This window comes from Manis pentadactyla, chromosome 8 (genome assembly GCF_030020395.1).
Source record: "Manis pentadactyla isolate mManPen7 chromosome 8, mManPen7.hap1, whole genome shotgun sequence".
NCBI lineage: Eukaryota > Metazoa > Chordata > Mammalia > Pholidota > Manidae > Manis > Manis pentadactyla.
This window is the reverse complement of record NC_080026.1, coordinates 63,901,714-63,926,946: the sequence shown is the minus strand read 5'-3', so window position 1 is coordinate 63,926,946 and position 25,233 is coordinate 63,901,714. Positions and strand designations below refer to the sequence as shown.

At 35.0% G+C, this 25,233-nt stretch overlaps 1 protein-coding gene across 1 annotated transcript in view; it reads left to right on the top strand.

Moving 5' to 3' along the window:
- Positions 1-25,233, top strand: part of LOC118922885 (serine/threonine-protein kinase TAO1) — a 60,484-nt gene that overhangs the window by 22,479 nt on the left and 12,772 nt on the right. Inside the window, 9 exon segments of the mRNA XM_057505368.1 lie at positions 1,120-1,201; positions 3,739-3,855; positions 5,703-5,906; positions 9,235-9,459; positions 14,536-14,664; positions 17,178-17,381; positions 19,740-19,979; positions 23,843-24,055; positions 24,951-25,133. Of these exon segments, the coding sequence (XP_057361351.1) occupies positions 1,120-1,201; positions 3,739-3,855; positions 5,703-5,906; positions 9,235-9,459; positions 14,536-14,664; positions 17,178-17,381; positions 19,740-19,979; positions 23,843-24,055; positions 24,951-25,133 (1,597 nt within the window).

Genomic DNA, 25,233 nt, shown 5'->3' with positions numbered 1-25,233 from the left:
AATTGTTATTATTTATTATTCAGAATGTGCTTTGATGTTGCATCTCCTAGTGCTTCTTTGATAATACTGTTATTCATGTAAAGAAGTTTATTGAAAACAGATGGATGATTTTAGGAAACAAGGATTTTTATCAGTGATAGAAAATTTTAATGGGAAATTCTTCAGGTGTATCTAGCATTTGAAAAGTTCTAGGGGACTACCTACCATACTTAACAAATACTTTAAAATTCACAAGTAAGATGCATAAATTAGCAAAAATTTATTTTTTAGCATTACGGAATTAAGGCAAGTTCACAGGTCTTTGCTCCTTCTATAGAGATGTTTTGAAGAAATCTTCACAAAGAGTTTATTATGGTACTTCTAAATAATAGCTACAGTAAACACAGGCTGTCTTTACACTGGTTGATACTTTGGGGATTCAAAAAAGAATTCTTGTATAAAAGAATTAAATCTTATTTCAATATTGATGACAAACATTCTTGTATAAAAGAATTAAAAATCTTATTTGACTATTGATGACAAATATTGACGGAATATTTTTTACCTACTGCCTTACTGGATTCTCATCATTAACACTATATAATAGTATGTTACAGAATTCTAATTAAAAAAATCTTACTGTTTTCTGGAACTTTTATCCATTTGCTCAAGGATGCTAAATACTTAGGTATAAAAAATGTTCCTTCCAAAACAAATAGCGTGATGTTCTGAAACATGCTATATGGAAGATGATCCAAGAGTCAAGCAAAAAAGAGACGTGGCTAGAGAAAAGAAAAAAAAAATACTAACAAGAATATTATCTTAGATTTGAATGTGAAAAGGAAAATGATTGACTTCCCTAATTCAACTCAACGTAGAATGAGTTGTGATACTTATGTATGTGAGAGCAGGATTTTAAAATAATGTGTGCAAATTTATCTTTGGGAAATGGTAAAGATTCATTAGTTACTTTGCATAACTTTTTATAGACTTACATGATGAAATATATAGTGTATTTTGTCTGCTTTTTTCTTTTATCATTTTTATTCTCCCTCCCACCCATAGGCACATGCTTTGTTTTGTGGATATGTTTTTAAAGGAAATAGCAATATATTCACTTGATACTTTCCTTTACAATAGGTCTCATTATTTTCGACACTTTGTAGATTCTTGCCTCCAGAAAATCCCTGAAGATCGCCCTACATCACGGAAACTTTCAAAGGTCAGTTATACTCTGTTTTGTACACCCAAGAAATTGTTTTAAAGAATGTGTTTTATTCTTCTTTGATTCCGAATCAGTATTAAGTACGGTACCAGTTTTTGCTAAAATACTAATTTCATAATACTGTTCTTTCTTGGAAACTTTGGTAGTTGCTTTTTCATTTGTTTTTCAAAATTAACTGCTTTTACCATGTCTGAAAAGAATATATAATTAAATATTCAATTTAGTAGTATTAAATGGCTTAATTTTTATATGTACAAGCATATATTCATGAGTTACAACTATAAATTTTAATTCATGTGGAACCATGGCATTTCAGAATTGGCAAAACATACTTTAACTTTGGATTTAATTTTTGTATGTACCACACTTGATATATCCATCTGTCATATATAAAATAATATGAAAGTAAGAGAAATGATGTGTAATACATTTATGTAAATACTGTGGGAGAAAAGAGATTTCAAAAGAACTGCTAAAAATGGATATCACATTTTTGTTTCCTTTTGAGAAATATGTTTTTCTAACTTAGCAATGAAAATATTTTAAAAGCGATGTGAATTCTATTCATTTTTCAGTAGGTTTGGTTACCTAATTTAAATAAATTATTAGTATATGCTTTCTGTTCTCAAAAATAGGTATTCACAATAGCAACAAAAGGTTTAGTATAGCTATGAGTTATGTTAGTGAAAAATAAGCAGGATGCATTTGTAGAAAACTGTTGAATAACTTAGAATTACAAGATATATTTATTTCATTTTGAGGTTGATGTCTTATTAATAGCAATAATAGTATTATTCAATTTAATATAGTTTTTAAAACATCTAGATAAGGCATTAGTGAGTAGCAGTTGACTCTATCTCTTTGTGACCCTAAGGAATTTTGTGGCTTTTGCACTAGAAAATAATTTCTGCATGAATGTTTTAGAATTTTAAAGAAGTTCAGTTTACTTTCACCAACACACAGTTCAAGATGCAAGAATATTGAAAGGATCAAGTACATATTCAGTAGGGTTATTTGCAACTACAGTATGTAGAAGAGCAGTATAAAGTTTCAGTAACACTTTGGGAATTCTAGGCCATAAGCACACTTACAGTTTCAAACGAAAGCCCAAAAAATAGGTATTCACAGTAGCAACAAAAGGTTTAGTAGAGCTGTGAATTATGTTAGTGAAAAATAAGCAGAATCCATTTGTAGAAAACTGTTAAATAACTTAGAATTATAAGATATATTATTCTCAGATAAAAAAAGACCGAATAGCATAAATAGTGGTACATACCAAGCTAAAGCTCAGGAAAAGGAAGAATGTGACTGGCTTCTTACATCTGCCTAATGAAGGCAAAAGAAGCCCTTTTGGTAATAACCCAACCCTCCAGGAACGGATACTTGGCCTTGGGTGATCAGGTCCCAAACCTGTATATATATTCAGTTACCTGGTCCATTTTGTATATTGACCTTATTGGAAGTGATAAGAAGTATCTATCAAGTGCATCCTTCCCTTTGGCCTGATCACATTTCTGTTGCAGTCTGTCATAAGGAAAAAAACTAAAATGGAAAAAAGTGACTTACTGTATGAAGCTATTTATCTCAGAATGCAAAATTGAAAATAATTATCCAGAATTAGAATAATGGTTACATAATTTTGGCATGAACATTTGATGAAGTAGTCTGTAGGCATTATGTTTATGAGTTGAAATAGCATAATACTTACAGCAATGAAAAGAAAATAATATATAGTTACAACTCTTCAGAGAAGAAATAAATTTGAGCTAGTAAAGGAAGTAAAAGTCTTAAAAGAATTCAAGATCATCTCATGAACTCCAGTGCACAAGGCAGCTTTCTGCAATCCGTGCTAACTACAAAACAAAATCTATACACAGAAAATTTCTGAGAAGAAATAAATATCCAAAAAATACCAAAAGTAACAATGATAATCTAATGGTAGAATTGTTCTTTCTACTTTTCTGTATTTGATAATGTTAAGCTTTATTAAGTATTAATGGTAAAAATCACTAATACATAATGTCTTTTAATCAACTGCTAGTGTTTTATGAAGTGTCATTTAAGCAACATAAAGGAACCCATAATACCCAAGTGGTATGTTACGTAATTCACCATCACTAAATACATTCCTGTTGAAATCTAATGTAATTCAGAACTGAACAGGTCTCCTCTATGAAATCAGTTCTAAGAATTTGTGAGCGTTTACTTAGGGCTGTAATTGGACTTAATTCTTAATGTTTACTTAGACTCTGATTATTTCAACTCTGCATTTTCAGTTGGCCAACAAAGGTGTCATGTTCAAAGTTTTCATAAAAAGTATGGGGGATGTTATGTAGGCACAGAGTGTATACATGTAAATTAAATTTTATAAATATAAGAAGTAAAAAGCATAGCAGAACTAGGTAACTATAGATTACATGCATTATCTATCATTATTTAGGATAGTAACTCTAGGGTCTAAGGAGGGATTCATTTGTTCTGAATGAAAAAATATGTAGGTCTCAACCTGACTTTTGCCTTCTACTCTTAACCAGCACATGTTTGTTCATCGGGAGCGCCCTAGAACAGTGTTAAAAGATCTCATTCAGAGGGCAACTGTCCTTTCCCAGGAGGCACCTAATGAACCAGCAGTAGAATCACAGAAAGACGAGGTAATAACTTAGAAATGGCTCAAGTATTGGGGTCTCTTTATTGACTTCTTTCCTTATGCAACTTTTCTTGCCAAGAATGTTTATATCAGTGGTTTCCAGATTGTGCCTTAACAGTGATTCTCTAAGGTTCCACCCAGATGGGGGAAAAGGTTTTGCATTCTTTAAACCATCCTCTTGGTAGTGCACATTAGCATAGTAAAGCTCTGTGAAGTCTATTAAAGAAACCTGTTCAACTTTTATTTAATGTATTCCCTCTCAAAATTCTGTGCTACGGGGCACTTTTTTGCTGATTGTCTGATGATATGGGACATGCTTTTGGAAGTATTTGAAATTACAGGCTTTGGAAGTTGACGGTGCTCACACAGAAGTCATTAGAACTACCAACCATTCTCCTTATCTTGGTTATTGTATAAACCTTTCCCCCAGTGCCCTTTATATAATGTTTGATAAGTGTTTATTAAATTGGAAATTTCTTGCTTCTTTAAAAATAAATAAGTAAATAAAATAAACATGTGACTTAACTAAATTTATCCTGAGGGAAAAAAATTACCAAGCATTCTTATTCTGTTACTAAGAACACTTGATTCTTTTCAGTTGTGTACAAGGATTCATTCCTCTACATGGTTCTAAAATACTTATTTTATAGGTGAGTAAAGTAAGGCTTAGAGTGGTTAACTAAATTATTACTGTAGAAGCACGTGTTCAGATTCATATATGACTCTTGAGACCAAGTTCTTTCCATTTTGCCATGTTTCCAAATTTGCTGGAGAAATGTTACAGAACTTCCTCACAAGGAAAATATAAAGCTTATTATTGTGGAGCTATCTTTTTTAGTCTACGTATTTTCTGTTTTCTTCTTTGCTCATGTCACAATGCCAAAGCTTTGATTCTTTTTTATTGCTTTCTACTGAGAAAGATCCCTGCATTCTGAAACCAGGAGTAGTAGTTACTTTTCTTTTTAAAAGCACTACATGATTAATGAACTATAAAATAAAAGAGTTTCTTACATACAGTTTTGTTATTTTTGATATTGCCTTTTAGTTCTAACAGTAGTCACTAGAAAATTGGGGCTCTTTTAGGTATATGAAATATTTCAGTAAGGTGAAATTAATAAAATTATAATGTCATTAAACATTAGAATAACAGCAATGTTTTTAGGCTGTGGATATAAGAAAAGACCCTCTATATACCTTGGGTCTGTATTTATTATTCTGCATATCTTAAAGAATTTTAGTCTTAAAGAATATTATAGTCTTAATAAGACTATAATATTGGGGCCCAGATACCAAAGCTTTCCGGATTTGTTCGGAATAGTCTTCTAATTATGATTAAATATACAATTTTTAATTTTACACAGAAATAGATAGGAATTAATATTAAATTACTTAGTGGAAAAGTTTAGGCTAAAGACTATATTCTGAGAAGAAAAGAAATATAAAAGGCTTCAATAAAGAATAAGTAAAAGTGATGTTTATAGGAGTAAAAATAAAGGTTGGGATTTGTTTTCACCATTGGAATCATTGAGAAATGAGCAGCATCTCTGTGTATACCCCATGAGATGTGTAATAGAAATGGATTTCAAACTAATGTCAAAAATTTTAGAGAAAAGACTACACTTTGGAAATAACTCAAAATTGATTAACTTTTTCACATGGTTGGGCTTTTTGGTCACTTTTTTAAATCTGTCAACTAACAATTGATAAACTTCCTAGTCTTGGCAAATACAGGGAATTTCTCAAAATAGACCTCTAACTTTCTAAAGACGGTGTGCCAAGCAGTGTGCTCGGTACCAATAATCAAGAATTCAGGAGATAAAGATATTTGAATCTAATGCTCTTTTCCCTCAGGAACAAGATCACTGTTCTGGATTGAAAGGGACAGTGCATAGTGTTAAACGTCATCAGTCTGTTCCCAGTAGGTCCAGAGGGGCCAATAGTCAAAGCAGTAGTGTTAACAGCTTTCCAGATGCCTCAGATGACAAGAGAGAGCTAGACATGATGGAGGGAGTCCACACAGTCATGCCTAGTAGTTCTGTCACCCATTTAAAACCCGTGAGTATTTGGATTTCAGTGAAAAAAATTTCAAATTTGGTAACTAATTTTCTTAGTCTGGTTACATTTGTCTTGAAAACATTTGAAGGTCAGATAACTCCTTTTCACAATTGATGGAAATGCTTCCTTTTTAACTTCACTGCTTTCAAAGTTACTGGGCACAATAGCTAAAAGATGGAACCAATCCAAGTGTTCATCAACACATGAATGGATAAACAAACCATAATATATACATATAATGGAATATTATTCAGCTGTGAAAAGAAACAGCATTCTAATGTATGCTACAATGTGAATGAACCTTGAAAACATGCCAAATAATAAAAGCCAGACAAAAAAGAGCAAATATTATTAGAATTCCACTTATGTGAAATATCTAAAATAGTCAAATTCATAGAAAGTAGATTAGAGGTTGCTAAGAGGCAAGTGGAAAATGAAATAAATACTTTATTTTTTTATTTTGGTATCATTAATGTACAATTACATGGGCATCATTATGGTTACTATACTCCCCCTATTATCAAATCCCCACCACATACCCCATTACAGTCACTGTCCATCAGCATACTAAGATACTATAAACATTGTACATGTCTTTATGTGAACATGATGTATTAATTTCTATGACAAATACATAGGGTAAAATTGCTGAGTCATAGGGCATATGTATGTTGGACTTCATAAGAAACTGTCAAACAGCTTTCCAAAATGGTTGTATGTTTCACATCCCCATTAACAATGTATAAGACTTGCAGTTGGTTCACATATTCTCCAGCATTTGGTTTGTCAGTCTTTTTTATTTTAGCCATTCTGGTGGGAATGAAATGGATTCTCATGATAGTTGTTTTTGCAATTCCCTATGACTGCAGATGGCACCAGAATCACCTATTCATGTGTTTATTGTCCATTCGTGTATCTTTTTAGTGAAGTGTTTTTTTAAGTCTTTTGTCTGTTTTCTTATTCAGGTGTTCACCTTTTAATACTGATTAGTAGGAGTTTTTTTTATATACTCTGGGTACAAGTATTATATCTCAGATATGTCTTGCAAATATTTTTTCTTCATCTATAATAAATTAAAACTTTTTAGTTTTAAAATCCAATTTAAACAACCCATTAAAAATGAGTAAAGGCCGTAAAAAAATCTTCCTCTAAAATCAGGAATAAGGCAAGGATGCCTACTCACAACACTTCTGTTCAACAGAGTGTTGGCAGTCCTAGCTACATTAATCAGGCAAGAAAAAGAAATAAAAGGCATCCACACTGGTAAGGAAGAAGTGAAACAAAACTGTCACTGTTTGGAGATGACCTGATACTACATACAGAAAGCCCTAAAGACTCTACCAAAAGACTATTAGAATTAATATATCAACTATACCTCAATTTTTAAAAATGTGTTAAAGACCTGCATAGACATTTATCCAAAGAATATATACAAATGGCCAACAAGCACATGAAAAGATGCTCAATATAATTAATCATTAGGGAAACACAAATCAAAACCACAATGAGGTACCATCTTACAGCCACTAGGATGGCTAACTATTTTGTTTTTTTGTTAAGGTATCATTGATACACAATCTTATGAAGGTTTCACATGAGCAACAATGGTTACTACATTCATCCATATTATCGAGTCCCCCGCTAACACCTCATTGAAGTCACTGTCCATCAGTGTAGTAAGATGCTATAGAGTCACTGCTTGTCTTCTCTGTGCTATTACTGCCTTCCCGTCTCCCCCTTCTACACTATGTGTGTTAATCATAATGCCCCTTAATCCTCTTCTCCTTCCCTCCCCACCCACCCTTCCCACCCCCTTCCTTTGGTGACTGCTAGTCCCTTCTTGGACTCTGTGAGTCTGCTGCTGTTTTGTTAGATGGCTAGCTATTAAAAGAGAAAAACAAAAACAAAGATGGAAAATAACAATTAGGGAGCACATGGAGAAATTGGAACTCCTGCTCTGTATTGCTGGTACGAATGTAAAATGTGAGCTGCTATGGAAAACACTTGATGACTTCTCAAAAAGTTAAATATAGCATTTCCCCATGTCCCAGAAATTCTACTCCTAGATATATACCCCAAACAATTGAAAGCAGGTACTTAAGCAAATGCATATACACAAATGTTCATAACAGCAGTATTCACAATAGCCAAAAGGTGGAAATAACCCAGAGGTCCAGCAACAAATAAATGGATAAACAAATTAGGGTATGTGCATACTGTGGAATATTAATCAGCTATAAAAAGGAATGTAGTACTGATACATGCTATACAATATGGATGAACCTTAGAAACATGCTAGGTGAAAGAAGCCAGATACAACAGGTCACATAGTATATGAAACATCTAAAATAGATAAATCCATAGACAGAAAATAGATTGGTGGTGATAAGAAGGGGAGAATGGGGAGCAAGTGCTTAAAACATACAGGGTTTTCTGTTTTCTTCTGAGGTGTTAAATATGCTTTGTAACTAGATACGGGCAGTCATTGCAGAACATCATGAATATACTAAATGCTACTGAATTCCTCACATTAAATGATTAATCATACATTGTGTGAATTTTGCCTCTATTTAAGAATCCAGTTTGTATATTTTTTTCTTTATAGTAGGGGCAGTGGTTGCAGAACATCATGAATATACAAAATGCTACTCAGTTGTTCACTTTACATGATTAATCTTACATTATGAATTTTGTCTCTGTTTGAGAATGCAGTTTGTACATTTTTTTTCATTATAATTAGTGTTTTTTGTGTCCTTTCCAAGAAATATTTGCTGACCCCAAAGATATGACAATATTCTGTGTTTTCTTCTGCTGTGTGATTCTGGATTTTAGGTTTAGGTCATGTGATTCTTTCTAAATCAATTTCTGTATGTAGAATGATTAAGCATTTATTTACTTTGAATACAGAGAACCAGTTGTTACAGCAGGGTTTGTTAAAAACACTTTCCTTTCCTCTTTGAATTAACTTGACTTTATCGTAGCAAATCAATTGACTGAATATATGTGGGTCAGTTTCCAGGTTTTCCTGTGTACCTTTCCTCTATTCAGTCTGTCCTTATACCAATACCACAGTGTTTTGATTACTGTAGTTTACATCTTCCAACTTCTTATTCCCCCTCAAAATTTTGGCTATTCTAGGTCCTTTACATTCCCATTTAAATTTTAGAACCATCTAGTTTGTCTGCTTCTTCAGATGAAATTTTATTAGAAGCTGTTGACTGGATTCTCCTACATGAATTACCTGCTTAGTTGATAGAGGACTGGTCTAAGATGGTTTTGAAAGGAAAATGTTTTGCTTTACTTCACTCTTTCCTCTCCATTGCTGTAGGTTACAAGGCAAATGCAAGAACACGAGCCTAGAGAACAAATGTCTTGTTACATCGAAATGAGCTGGCAACATCGAAAAAAGCTGATGACTCTGAAAAACAAGCTAAAGGCTGAGATGGATGAGCATTGTCTCAGATTAGAAAAAGATTTTGAAACTCAGTGTATGAAATTTGCCGCAGAAATGGATAAACTTAACAAGAAACATCAGATTGCTATGGGAAAAGAGGTAGCTGATCAGTATTACTAATGTATTTATTCTAACTTGTGACTATTTCAAAATTAACCAAGATGGCATTTTGCTATTAGGGTATCTGTTCCCCAGAACCAAGCAAATCAGTTGGGGAAAGGGAGAAATATTTATATAATAGGTAAAATTTTCAGTGCTGAGTCTGGGAACCAGTAGATATGGGATTGATAACTTGATAGTTTTATTGTTTAACAGTGGTTAAGTCAGGTAGATCAGATTAAAGATGACGACGTGACAGGTGAGAAGAGGCCTCCTCCCAAAACCACATATAATACAAAAATATAGTTAATACAACTAACCCTAAAAGATCAACAGGAAAGAAGGCTGCCCCAGACTGCTTACACCTGGAGAAAAAACAAACCTCTTAAAGGGTAACATATGAAAGCCATGATCCACAGTGACCCATGCTCTTCTCCCACCCCAGCTCACTGGCAGAAGGAAGAGAAATGGAGTGGGATGGGTGGAGGCCTAGGACTGCTGAATGCCCAGCCCTGGAGATCTGCTGTGCTGTGGGAGCAAAAACCCACATTGCATGGTGCTCTGGTGATTAGTGGGGTTGGAAAGCTAAGACAGGAGGAACACTTGGAGAGACTGAGATTCCAGCCACTTGTGGAAAATGGGGATCCACATCTGGCTGCTCTGGGACAAAAGAAAGGCAGGCAGTATGAGAGACTTCCTAACAGTGAGAGGACTACTAAAGGGGCAAGGATTGCACAGGGCTAGCTGCTCAGGAAAAAGGACAGGTAGACAAAATTGTCCAGGTACACTCTGCCCAGCAGGTTGGGAACTTTTCAGAAACTTCAGGCGCTACATCCCCCAGGCTGGCTACACAGCTCTGAGGCCTTCCACCATGATATGCAGCCTGCAGCACCTTCTGGAAAGCTGGCACTGGCTTGCAAACCAGCTGATGCCCCTGCCCTGGTGTCAGTCCAGTCAGAGGGAAGCCCTGCCTACAGCAGCTACAAATGCAAAACATACAGGGTTACACCTGTGTGTTTGGCCCACTGGTTTGGCTGTGGAGAGAAGCACAGCAGCCGGGAAGCAGGAAACAGCTCTTCCCAACACCCCAGTGACCAGCACCACTCCCCTGTGACCCCCGACTTCCCTCCATGGGCTAAGCAGCTCCAGAGAGTAGACCTTCTGGGTACTAGAGGGTTCCACATACAAATATGAAACATTAAAGGGACCTGGTTCAACCCCAGATACCAAAAACACCAGAAAAAGAATCTAGTGAAAATGAACTCATCAACTTTCCTGAAAGACATTTTAAAAAGAAGTCATAAACATGCTCATAGAGGTACAGAAAAGTATTCAAGAACTCAGGAACAAATTCAAGACAGAGATCCATTCATTATGGAATACAATGGGGGATTTAAAAGCAGATTAGATACAATGGAGGAGAGAATAAATGAAAAAAAAGTAGAGAAGAGGAATACAAAGAAGCTGAGGCATCGAAAAAAGGATCTTTAGGAATAAAAGACTATTGAGAGAACTGTGTGACCAATTCAAACGGAACAATATTTGTATTATAGGGGTACCAGAAGAAGAAGAGAGAGAAAAAGGGAAAGTGTCTTTGAGGAGGTAATTGCTGAAAACTTCCCCAGTCTGGGGAAGGAGATAGTCTCTCAGGCCATGGAGGTGCACAGATCTCCCAACACAGGGGACCGAAGGAAGACAACACCAAAACATATAATAATTAAAATGGCAAAGATCAAGGATAAGGACAGAGTATTAAAAGAAGGCACAGAGAGTAAAAAGATCATATACAAAGGAAAATGAATCAGGCTATCATCAGACTTCTCAGCTGAAACCTTACAGACCAGAAGGGAGTGGCATGATATATTTAATGCAGTGAAGCAGAAGCAAGAATACTTTACCTGGAAAGATTATCATTTAAAGTTGAAGGAGGGATTAAACAATTTCCAGAAAAGCAAAAGCTGAGAGAATTTACCTCCCACAAACTGTCTCTACAGTATATTTTGGAGGGACTGCTATAGATGGAAGTGTTCCTAAGGCTAAATAGCTGTCACCAGAGGCCATAAAAGCACAGTAAAGAAAGCAGAACAATTAATTACTAAGCAAATACAGAATTAAATCAACTACCCCAAAGTAGGTTAAGGGTAGACAAAGAGTACAGAATATGATACCTAATATATAAAGAATGGAGGACGAAGAAAAAAGAAGTGAAAAAAAACCTTTAGATTGTGTTTGTAATAGCATAGTAAGTGAGATTAGTTAGACTCTTAGATAGTAAGGAAGTTACCCTTGAACCTTTGGTAACCACAAATCTAAAGCCTGCAAAGGCAATAAGTACGTAACTATCAATAATCACTATAAATATAAATGGTCTGAATGCACCAATCAAAAGACATAAAGTCACTGAATGGATAACAGAAGAAGAACCATCTATATGCTGTCTACAAGAGACTCACTTCAAACCCAAAGACATACACAGACTGAAAGTAAAGGGATGGGAAATGATATTTCATGCATCTAATAGGGAGAAAAAAAGCAGGAGTTGCAGCACTTGTGTCAGACAAAATAGACTTCAAAACACAGAAAGTCACAAGAGACAAAGAAGGACTTTACATAATGATAAAGGGGTCAGTCCAACAAGAGGATATATAACCATTATAAATATCTATGCACCCAACACAGGAATACCTGCATGTGTGAAACAAATACTAACAGAAGTAAAAGGGGAAATAGAATTCAATGCATTCATTTTAGGAGACTTCAACACACCACTCATTCCAAAGGACAAATCAAACAAACAGAAAATAAGTAACATGACAGAGGCACTGAACAACGCTTTAGAACAGATGGACCTAACAGATATCTACAGAATGCTTCACCAAAAAGCTGCAGGATACACATTCTTCTCAGGTGCACATGGAACATTTTCCAGAATAGATCATATACTAGGCCACAAAAAAGAGCCTCAGTAAATTCAAAAATATTGAAATTGTACCAACCAGCTTCTCAGACCACAAAGGTATTAACCTAGAAATAAATTACACAAAGAAAGTGAAAAAGCCCACAAACACATGGAGGCTTAACAACATGCTCCTAAATAATCAATGGACCAATGACCAAATAAAAACAGATCAAGCAATATATGGAGGCAAATGACAACACTAATTCAACACCACAAAATCTGTGGGATACAGCACAGGCCATGCTAAGAGCGAAGTTTATTGCAACACAGGCCTACCTCAGGAAAGAAGAAAAATCCCATATGAACAGTTTAAACTCACAATTAACAAACCTAGACAAAGAAGAACAAATGAGGCACAAGTCAGTAGAAGGAGGGACATAATAAAGATTAGAGCATGCTTAAATAAATTGAGAAGATTAAAACAATAGAATCAATGAAAGCAGGAGCTGGTTTTTTGAGAAAATAAGCAAAATAGATAAACCCCTAGCCAGACTTATCAAGAAAAAATAGAGAGTAAACATAAAGAGAATCAGAAATGAAAAGGAAAAGTCACTACGGACACCACAAAAATACAAAGAATTAGGAGAGAATACTATGAAAAATTGTATGCTAACCAACTGGATAACCTAGAAGAAATGGGCAACATTAAGGAAAAGTACAATCTTCCATGGGTGACCCAGAAAGGAACAGAAAATCTGAACAGACCAATTACCTGCAGCAAAACTGAATTGGTAATCAAAAAACTACCTAAGAATAAAACTTGTGCACTAGATGGCTTCACTGCTGAATTTTATCAAACATTTAGTGAAGACATAATACCCATCCTCCTTAAAGTTTTCCAAAGAGTAGAAGAGGAGGGAATACTTTCACCCTCATTCTATGAAGCCAGCATCACTCTAATACCAAAACTAGGCAAATACCCCGCAAAAAAAGAAAATTAGAGACCAATACCCCTGTGAACCTAGGTGCAAAAATACTCAACAAAATCAAATTAAAAAATGTATCAAACAGATCGTCTATCATGATCAAATATGATTTATTCCACAGATGCAAGGATGGTACAACATTCAAACATCCATCAGCATCATCCACCACATTGACAAAAACAAAGACAAAAACCACATGATCATCTCCATAGAAGCTGAAAAAGCATTTAACAACATTCAACATCCATTCATGGTAAAAAATCTGAACAAAATGAGTATAGAGGGCAAGTAACTCAACATAATAAAGGCCATATATGACAAACCCACAGCCAATATCATACTTAACAGTGGGAAGCTGAAAGCTTTTCCTCTAAGATCAGAAACAAGACAAGGACGCCCACTCTTCCCACTTTTCTTCAACATAGTACTGGAGGTCCTAGCCATGGCAATCAGACAAAACAAAGAAATAAAAGTTATCCAGATTGGAAAAGAAGTTAAACTGTCCCTGTTTGAGATGACATGATATTATACATAAAAAACCCTAAAGAATCCACCCCTACACTACTAGAACTAATAACTGAATTCAGCGAAGTGGGAGGATACAAAACTAATACAGAGAAATCTGTTGCATTCCTATTCACTAATGATTAACTAACCAAAAGAGAAATCAGGAAAACAATTCCATTCACAATTGCATCAATAAGAATAAAATACCTAGGGATAAAACAAATGAAGGAAGTGAAAGACCTATATCCTGAAAACTACAAGACAGTCGAGAGAAAGAAGATACCAATAAATGGAAATAACATCCCTTGCTCATGGAAAGGAAGAATTAATACTGTCAAAATGGCCATCCTGCCTGAAGCAATCTACCAGTTCAATGCAATCCCTATCAAAATGCCAACAGCATTCTTCAATGAACTAGATCACATAGTTCTAAAAGGTGAAAACACTGACCCTGTAAAAGATCAGCATTTTAAAGATGAGTTCCATTTTATTGGTTCTCTGAAATTCAAATAATAAGGATGCTGAGTAATACTTAATAACTTATTGGATATTCTTGTTTTGGTAATGATTATACTGATTTTATATTCTTAGGTGGGAGGAAGTATCCTTGCTAATGTGTATTAAACTGCTGCTTTGAAGCTTATCTGTTTAGCTAATTTGATCCATTTTTAAAATTTCCTATAGGCTAAAGTGATGTCCAATGAAGAGAAAAAATTTAAGCAACATCTTCAGGCCCAACAGAAGAAAGAACTGAATGGCTTTTTGAAGTCCCAGAAGAGGGAATATAAACTTCAAAAGAAACAGCTCAAGAAGGTATTTACTTTATAAAACTTTTCAAGCCACTTACCTGCTTACTGATTATATTCAATATTGATCTACTCATAGAACCATTAGCATAAATTTTTCTTTTGTTTGTGGCCACTAACTATATATCAGTTTAAGTGAGGACATTGATTATAACCTATTTTCAATGGCTGATATCCTCAGTTGAGTGGGATCTAAAAAGAGTGATCTCTTGAACATTTAAATTATTTTATGAAGCTATTATTTATAATAGCTTTCCTAAGCACTTACTGAGTAACTGAGTCACTAGAAATAAAAATACTTTAGCTGTGAAAAAGAGCCATACATTTCTTCCTTTAAAAGGCTCAGATTACTTCGGGCTCAGATTATAATAATTTGTTCTTACTCTGATTTTAACATAGAATAAGGATAAGAGGCATTTCTGCTCATCCCATTTTCTTTAATAGGAAAGCATGCTAATTATGTCTTTATGGCTACATGATTTCATGTGTGTCTGCCCTTTATGTGCTGCTTTCTTGAACTTCTTTTTATTGCAGATGGACTCTAACTTTGAGGAAAGCCATGGTTGTTCCAAGGCAACTTTTGAAAGGGGATTATTATTCAGGATAGTGGTCAGGACATGAAAATGATATGTGTCAGCTTTTGCATATTTATTATATTGCAGAGAATATAAATCAGCCATCTTTCCTAGGTCTAAGATGATTTTTCAGAGAATATTGACCTTATGGTTCTTCACCTGTTATTCAAGAAAGAAACCAATTCTTTATTAGTTTTGTTGATAAGATACTCAAACACATAAATATAAAAAATCACATAAATTTGTGGTTCTCAACTCAAAGATGTCAATAAGAAGGCAGAGATAATACAGGCGTATACACAAAGAATCATTTGGCTATGTTTTTCAAAATCTCTTGCCAAGGAGATTCCCCACCCACCAAGACTTCTCCAGTTACACTCCCTCTTACAAACTGATGGGCTGAAATTTCTAGCCCATGTAATAAATTATTAGCACACAGATAAATTAACCTTGATGACATAACCATAATATCTTTGGTACAGTGCTTTTGTGTGTGTAGGAATTTGACCTATAATTAGATATATAAGTCTTATAAAGGACATATTGGTGGCACAAAGCCTTGCTACATATACCCTGCCAAGTGAGGTTCATTGATAAGATTTTTCTGACTCAAAAGAGTATAACCTGCTATGTATTCCCATTACTGTAATCTAAAAGCTAAACTCAATACTAGAACATGGAATTTGAAAAGATGGTAAATAGGATTCCCAACTGTAAATAAATACCCAACAAAATGCAGTTCTATAGTTGTTTCTTAGTGAAATGAGGTTTTAGTTTTATAAATGAATGTGTTGGTTTAGATAATCCTTCAAGCATATAATTCGTAGTCTAACTAACAAGCTCATTTTCTTTTAGAAGGTAGTTTTGTGTATTTGTATGTGTGTGTGTGTGTTCATTTAGAATGATTATTATCAGTATAGAGGAAGGGACATACTAGCGTCTTGGTGGGTGGGGAGTTTCCTTGGCAAAAGATTTTGAAAAACATAGCCAAGTGAGTCTTTGTGTATATGCCTGTATTATCCCTGTCTTATCACTGACATCTGTAAGTTGAGAACTACAAACTTATGTGCTTTTTATTTTTATGTGTTTGAATATCTTATTAATGAAAGTAATGAATAATTGGTTTCTTTCTTGAATAACAGATAAAGAACCATAGGGTTAATAGTCTCTGAAAAGTCATCTTAGACCTAGGAAAGATGGCTGATTTATATTCTCTACAAGGCTGATGCATTTTAGGTTGAAATATGCTAGTATTAATTAGCATCCTTGGGTTTGTATCATTGAATGTATTGTCAATATTCTCATCTTGTCCAGTATAAATGAATTTTTTTTAGGTAGTTTGTGAGATGATATTTAAAATGCTGTAGAAAAACATTGGTCTTGCCTTGTGCAGTGGTTATAGTGCTGAATATTAAATCCATTCTAAAAGGTCTCTATTTTCCTATAGTTTTCTTGATTTTCCATTGAATTTCCAAAGTCTTTTATACTCAACCCATCCTTAACTTTGCCAAAAACTTAGCATTTCTATTGTTGAAAATCAAGAAGTGATGCTTAACTATATTTTAACCTTGATCTTAATTCATGTGTGATTTTTACGTGAAAGCACTGCCTTCTTCCCCTTTTTGGGAGGGATTTAAAGAAAGATGTTTTACTTCATTCACCAATCATTATGTGCTTTCAAAGCTACGAGCCATCATAAATATAGCTGTGCAAAGCTAAAAAGTATGCATGTTTTCTAGTGTATGTTTTCTCTTTTCTTGTCCTACTTCATGGATAACTCAAGAAACGTAAAAATACTACCTACTTCCTTAAGGTCATCGCCCTGCCTGCCCATGAGAGTGGGCACAAATTAGGTACTTTTACTGAAGATTACCAGCTACCAAATAATATGTTCATGTAGTTAATTTTTATGTATTTTGAACTTAGTTGTTTTTTATCTTGCCAGGCGCTGAATGAAAACCAGAGCACCCCAAGGAAAGAAAAACAGGAATGGCTTTCAAAGCAGATAGAGAACATCCAGCATTTCCAAGAAGAGGAAAAGACTGATCTTCTTCAACATCAGGGACAGTACCTAGGGCTGCAATGCCGTCTCTTCCAAAGAAAGATAATACTTGGGTACTGTAACTTGGAGCAAGACCTTGTCATGGAGGTATGTTTAAATGGCATGAAATCAGAATCTTCCTGAAAATATGTCAGTCACATCCCACCCTTAAGGCCTTAGAGCGCTTCTGCTTCTCTTTGCCTAATTCCTTCTTCCCTGGAAACTCAACCCACACAGTTCACCTTCTCCCTCACTTCATATCTCCTCAATTCTGATCACCAAATCCTTCTCCCTTCTTTAAATATTCTTGCACTCCTCTCTCTCTCTCTCTCTCTCTCTCACACACACACACACACACACACACACACGTGCACACTTTTTATGGGGATCTCTCTCTCCCCAAGTAGAATGGAAATTATATGAAGTCCCAGGTTCTGTTCAGGGCTTTTATATCCAGTGGATAGATATATCCAGGCCTTATACCTAGTGGCTGGCCCATAATAGGTATTCAATAAATATATATTAAGTAAATATTTAATAAATATTAAATCCATGAGTGAAAGAAGTATTAATTTTTAAATGTGAGAAAATTAATTGGATAATTTATGCCTTTTCATCCAAAATGGGTGCCATGAAGGTATATACTACCACTTAACATATTTTTATTATCATGAAATTTTTCATTGGGCATATGTAGAAACTTATGCCAATGAAAACAACGGTTCTCATTATCAGGTATACCTATGAGCAAAGATCAATTTATTTCCAAGAGTGGCTTAAAATAAACTTCAAATATAAGTTAATTATTCAAATTCACTAATAATTAAAGAAATTCAAATTAAAAGAATTGAATCAATTCGATAAGATCAGTCTAAAGAATTGGTAAGTCCTAGTAGTGGCATGGAAAAGTGGGCGATGTTGGGAAGAATATAAATTGCTACTGCCATTTTGGAGCATAATTCAGCAGCTTTTACAATTTAATTTGCATGTATCTTCTATCCATCAAATCCACTTCTCGAATTCAACCCTAAAGAAATAGTAACATAGTTATATGGTGTATCATGTGTAGATGTTTATTGAAAATTTGTCATAAAGCAAAAAAATAGAACAACTACGTTATAACAAAGTAGAAGCTACTATAAAACTTTAAAAAAACGATCTGTATGTCCTGATCTGATCTGTATATTTGTCCATTATATTTTTAGGTAAAGAAAGCATATTATATGCCTATAATATATATTTTATTCTATTTTAAAACTGCATGTTTTTGTGCAATAGTTGTGTCACGATAGCATGGGGAAGGTTGGGAAACATATGCACCAAATGTTGGCCCCTGGAGAAGGGGCAGCAGAGGCTAAAGGGCCAAGTCTGACTTCCTTCTACAGAGAAAAAGAGAGAGAGCGTGTGTGAGTGTATGTGTGTGTGTTGTATATTTGATCTTTTTAAACTGAAAAAATTGTTGTAACATTTATTGATCATGAGGTAGGTATTCTGAGAGCTTTCCACTTATGAATTCATTTCAGCCTCACGTTAATTTTATGAAACAGCTATGTTATGGTCTCCATTTGAGAAGTGATAAAATTGAAGCACAGAGAGTTTAAGTAATTAGCCCAAGGACTCACTGCTTGTTGGTAGCAGAGCCAGGATTTAGAAAGCAGGCAGTCTGGCCCTAGAGTCTTGTGTTATTTTTTGTTTGTTTGCTTGTTTTTTAAGTTTTATTAAGGTATGATTGATATACACTCTTATGAAGGTTTCACATGAAAAGACAATGTGGTTACTACATTTACCCATATTATCAAGTCCCCACCCAATCCCCAATGCAGTCACTGTCCATCAGTGCAGCAAGTTGCCAGAGATCACTATGTCCCTTCTTTGTGATACACTGTTCTCCCCGTGATCCCCCACACCATGTGTACTAAACATAATACCCCTCAGTCCCCTTCTCCCTCCCTCCCCACTCACCCTCCCACACCCCTCCTCTTTGGTAACCACCAGTTCATTCTTGGAGTCTCTGAGTCTGCTGCCATTTTGTTCCTTCAGTTTTGCTTCATTGTTATTAGAGTCTTGTGTTCTTAACCACTACACTATACTGGGTATACTGCATGTAATAGAATTGAATGTATACACTGAAGAAATTCAAAGGATGACTTAGAAGTCCTCTTCAAATACAAAATTAGGAAACATAAATGAAAGAGAGTAGAAAGGACATTAAGTCTCTTGGGACAGATTTGATATGTCTTAAGCTTATTGCTAAAAATAGTATTAATAGCTAATGAACAGATAAGGAAATTATGCTACCAATTGCCCATTTTCTACAGTTACAGTAATAAAACTCTAATATTTACTGTGCAGCCAGTATTAAATCAGAGGATTACATCTATACCCTGGTTATTCTGTTTCTTAGGATTTTTTTCTCTTGGCATTGTACATCAGTAAATTATGCCTTTGTCTTTTGTTATGAATTAGGAATTAAATAAGAGGCAGACTCACAAGGTCTTGGAGCATGCGATGCTACTTCGACATCATGAATCAATGCAAGAACTGGAGTTCCGCCAGCTCAGCACAATGCAGAAGATGGGCTGTGAGCTGCTCAGATTGCAGCAACAAGACGAGCTCACTAACCAGCTGGAGCATAATAAACGGAGAGAACAAGAACTAAGGCGAAAGCATGTGATGGAGGTTCGACAACAGTCGAGGAGTCTGAAGGTAACTTTAGCCTGAGCTTCTTGACAAAGAAGAACAGATAAAAGGCATCATGTAAACACTAAAAGTCTAAGCCAGATGTCTGCCATAAAGAAATTGAATAAGCTTTTTTTCTTTTCATTTTAAGCATGTTTGGTTAGTTTTGATGTAGAGGGTCTGTAGCTACAGACTTCTGCTTATGTATTTCTCAGCAGAGTACCAAAAAATGGCCAGAACTTTTTCACTGCAGAAAGTGCCATAAATGAGGTTCAAAATCTTATTTTAAGTGTACCCAAATGTCCAGTGTTGATACTACAACTATATATCAACATACTAACCTGTTGGCTTCTCTCTGTTGTTCCAAGTTTTATAGTTTCAGGATCTTATTTCCTCTGAATGTGATTTGTATCCAAAAGAGGCAGTACGTTCTTGATTAGTACAGAAACCAGTGAATGAAAAATGCCTTTTTACCCCCTCTCCCTTCATTGCCTATACTCATCCTAAGAGGAATAGTGGAATTATCACACTGTTACTCTCATTCTTTCTGTGCTTGGTAGCATAGGTAAGATCAGGGCATGTATAGTTGGAGTGTATTTTTTTAATTAGCACATCAGAGTGAAGCAAGTTATTATTATATGCCCTCTTGTAGACAAATAAGGAAAGACAAGTGTTGGTGATATATAATATCTAAGGACTTTAAATTTTGTATTTGCTTTGCATAGACAAATTTATTCATAGGATACAAAATTCAAAAGATGCCAAAGTGCATTTATTATAAAGTTAAAGGTTTCCCTCTCCTTGTCCTTTAAGACACCTGGTCCAGCCCCCTCTACCAAAATCAACCAGAGTTAACAATTCCAAGGAATTTTCAAATTTTATAACTTGTAATAAATATGTGAAGTATAATCACATGCATCCTAATAAACAAAAAACTGAAACAACCCACTATATATGTTGTCATCCATACTAGTATCTCAATTAATCTGTACATGTATGCACATTTTAAACTTTTATTTACATCCAATAAGGCCCAGATCCCACAGTATCTTCTTTACCCCCTTTTTTCAAACTCTTTGACAATTTAACTATAGAACTATCAACACTTACCTGAATAACTGTCCTGAAGTGAACTGAACTTCACTCACAGAAGTAATCTGTGTCAAAACCAGAAGCTAAATCATTGGTATCTCTAATTCCTATTCAGCTCCATTCATACAGGTTGTCCTGAAGAAAATACAGAAGCAAAGCTAAGATTCACCCTTTCCTTGTGAATCCAAGTAAAATGTTACTTTGCTGTATCTTCAAAACAGCTAATGAACATCATTTACAGAGTGGCTCATATGTTGACTAAGCACATAACCATCATTAGTTAATGTTTATGAAAATCAGAATTCTTGATGATTTTCCAGATTTATTTAGTCTTTGTAGTAGCTACACAGTAGAGTTTCCCACCAAAAAATATTTAAAGCATGTCTATACAATTAATTACAATTTTAAAGTGAGCAGCACCCAGAAGTAAACCAAACTGAAAGCTTGTTGGTTTTCTTTGGTCAGACCATAAATCTGATATGACTTCATTTCTCTGGGGCTTGGAATAGGTCAGTTGTTTGCTGTTTAACCCTTCCTTTTTTTTCCCTGCTGTTGCAGCCTTCTCAGTTTGAAAGCTTGTACAACACTAGTCTTATTCTCACAGATACTATTAAAAAATCAAGGGGAAAAATAATGTTTCACAATCATAGTCAGACCTTGGATAGAAAGCTTCCTTTTCGTGATACATAAGCTCAAGATTTTCCATAAAAGAAATTGTTCTGTTACTTTAGTGGGAAAGAAAATCACCATGTTCCTCTTAGTTGTATATATCTATCTACTTGCACAATTTGAACAAAACAGACTCTATTTTTAAAAAAATTAAGGTATCATTGATAAACAATCTTATGAAGGCTTCACATGAGCAACATTGTGGTTTCAACATTCACTCATACTATCAATCCCTCCCACCCCATTGCAGTCACTGTCCATCAGTGTAGTAAGACACTACAGAGTCATTACTTGTCTTCTCCATGCTGTACTGCCTTCCCCCATTACTCACCTATATTGTCAGTGCTAATTATAGTGCCCTTTAATCCCCTTCTCCCTCCCTCCCCACCCACGATACCCAGTCCCTTCCCTTTGGTAACCCTAGTCCCTTTGTGGAGAAAACAGACTCTATTTTAACACCAGGTCATTTCATTTATGTAAGTAGCAGTTGCAATTTTTTTAGGTAAATTTTTATTCACTAAGTAATAGCTCAACTTCAATAGTGGCAACTATTTCAGCTTTCTCCAACACTTTAAGGGGGATAGGAGGACTTCAGTGTGCACACTTAGATAAGCTGACAGTATTTGTAGACATTGGGCACCATTTCTGTGGAATGACTTGGGTAAACACCTATTGTCTATCTGCCATTTCTTCATCTGCCATCAGGCGATGTTTTTTCAGTATTATGTGATTAAGAAACAACTGGAACATGTTTATCCTGCTTTCACTTGATTGAAACATTGAGGGATATAGTTTATTCTTGGTATAAGTATTAATCTTGTTGAAAAAAATTTTCAGGGCATTCCTTTTTGTCATTAGCTAGTGATATGGAGTGACTATAGTTTTCTTGGCAAAATATTTGAATATTTAAAAGTTTTTTAAAGAATGGAGTCTGTTACACAAAGTCAGAAGAGAATTCTAAATTTCATTGTTCCATTCCTAACTTGGAGGAATTTTATTAACCAAGGGCAGTATTTAAGAGCAGTGCTAAGCCAACTAAACCAAGAGTTTGTCTTTCTAGCTAGACATTTCTTGACCCTTCACAGAATAAAGGTACATGACTATGACTTAGTACCTCAATTGGTGTAAAATGCAGAAAAGGATATATATTTGATTTTGTAGTATTGGAGCAAAGAGTGTGAACTAGTTCCTTGACAAGAGTGTTTGGTCTTACATGCATTTGCACACTGACTCAACCATTCAATATCTGGCAGTATATATATTGAGGGAAATAATTTTGACTATAGGTTCTGCCTTTGTGTAGTAAATGAGTGTTGTTACTCGTAGGCTTGATGGGTATACATTATAAAATATATCTCATCTTACTAAGTTTTGTTAAAACTTGAGTTTATAGAATAATTAACCTGTGATTTAAAGCCAGAGTTATTCTGTTTCTGAACTCAAATTATTTTATCTCAAAACTTTTGCCATCCCTTCCCTTGCCTCATAACTTTTCTTTGACCTTTGAAAGATTAGTTAACTTTCAGGTTTTTGCTCATGGTGCTAAAGAGTAAACCCTTATGAAAATAGTTTCTACCTAGTCCAGTATCTTAAGGAAAAGACAATTGTAATAACAAAGCAGTCAGTTACTAGTATCCTACTTTTATGGGGTCCATCAACAGACTATATTTACAGTTGCGATTGTCATTAAAAGAAATTGGAGCAAAATGTCTTAGACAAGGAACACAGTAAATATACTTATTTTCTGCTTCAGAGATCTGATAAAATATTGCCTGGCCAGTAAAATTATTTTACATCTACTAAGTGCATGAAAAGAAATATAATTTTCTGCCATCAATATACACAGTAAGTAAAGGTAATTTTAATATTTACTCAGGTCACTAAATTAAAAACAAAATAAGTATTGCCTGAAGTCCTATGATAAATGAAGTTCTTGGTATTCTTATGTTTTAGAGTTTGTTATAAAACTGCATGGAATCCAATGGTTTGACCCAAGTGTAGAGGTACCTGCAACCTTATGATCTGAGTTTTTGTTTCCTCTTCTTTTCTATTCTAGCTTTTTCATGTAAGCATATGCTATACCAAATGCCACATGTTAAAAATTATATGTCTGTTTCTTTTCTTTACAGTCTAAAAAACTCCAAATCAAAAAGCAGTTCCAGGACACCTGCAAAATCCAAACCAGACAGTACAAAGCTTTAAGAAATCGCTTACGGGAGACTACACCAAAGAGTGAGCGCAAAGCTGCTCTGAAACGGCTTAAGGAGGAGCATACCCAGAAATTAGCCATCTTAGCTGAGCAGTGTGACAACAGCATTTGTGAAATGCTCGCCACTCAAGGCGTAAGTTTATTTTACTTAGGCAAAACAAATATAGTACCCCTTTCCTTCCACCACCTGAATAAAATCCCAACAATTAAAATAAGTTGGAAATGAAAACTCTTCTGCACCTTGGGAAATAGTGCTGCTGGTCCATATTCTTCTTGTTCTCAGCATTGCTTGGAAATATGCATGATGTATATATAATTCTCTTTGATACACTTGGACATGAGGTTCTACATAGGCTCTCTGCTGGTGCCTTGCAGGGGTTTAGTACATACACCAACAGCATATCAAGATTGGAGAAGCAACTTTGTTAAGCAGTGTTCGAAAAGTAGTACTTGATTGGGAATCCAGGTGGTTCCATTTGAGTGCAGATACAAAATATTTGCTATGTAAGTTTACAGACGTTTTCTTAATGGGCCAGATAGTAAATATTTTAGGCTTTGTGGGCCAGGAGGAAAAATTGTGATTATTATGTGGGTACTTACATTGCCATTTAAAATGTGACCATTTCAGAATGTAAAAACCATTCCTAACTAGTGGGCTATTGAAAAACAAAAACAAAAAATCAGGTAGCTGTTCAGATTTGGCCCATAAGCTGTAGCATGCTTGTCCCTGTTCTATAGTTATTTCCATTGGAGAGAAATGATTCAGAGTCTTATATCAATCAGATTCTATTCTTTAAAAAAATAATGATTATTTAGACATCATCCAAATAGCTAATGATAGCTTTATCCTTATAATGTCATCATTGGTGCTATGTTTTCCTTTTTCAGAGATGTTTACTCCAAGATGTAAGAGAGAACAGCTGTGCACCTTAGAAGAGTAGTCTGTCTTAACTTACACCTCCTCCTTTCCAGAGGTCATGAAAAGATAGCTCACAGGAGGATATATCTGTTTTCTTTCTCTCTTTCAGCTGCGTTTGGATGAAGCACAGGAGGCAGAGCGCCAGGTTTTGAAAATGCAGCTGCAGCAGGTACTGGAGCTGTTGAATGCACATCAGAACAAAATCAAGCTGCAGGCTGAGGCACAACATGCTCAAGAGCTTCAGGAGCTTGAACAGAGGGTCTCCTCCCGCAGGGCACGCTTAGAACAACAGGTATAAGTAATAGAAAAAAGTAATTGTGAGGGGCCGGAGCCAAATGGTGGCATGAGTAGAGCAGTGGAAATCTCCTCCCAAAACCATATATATATATATA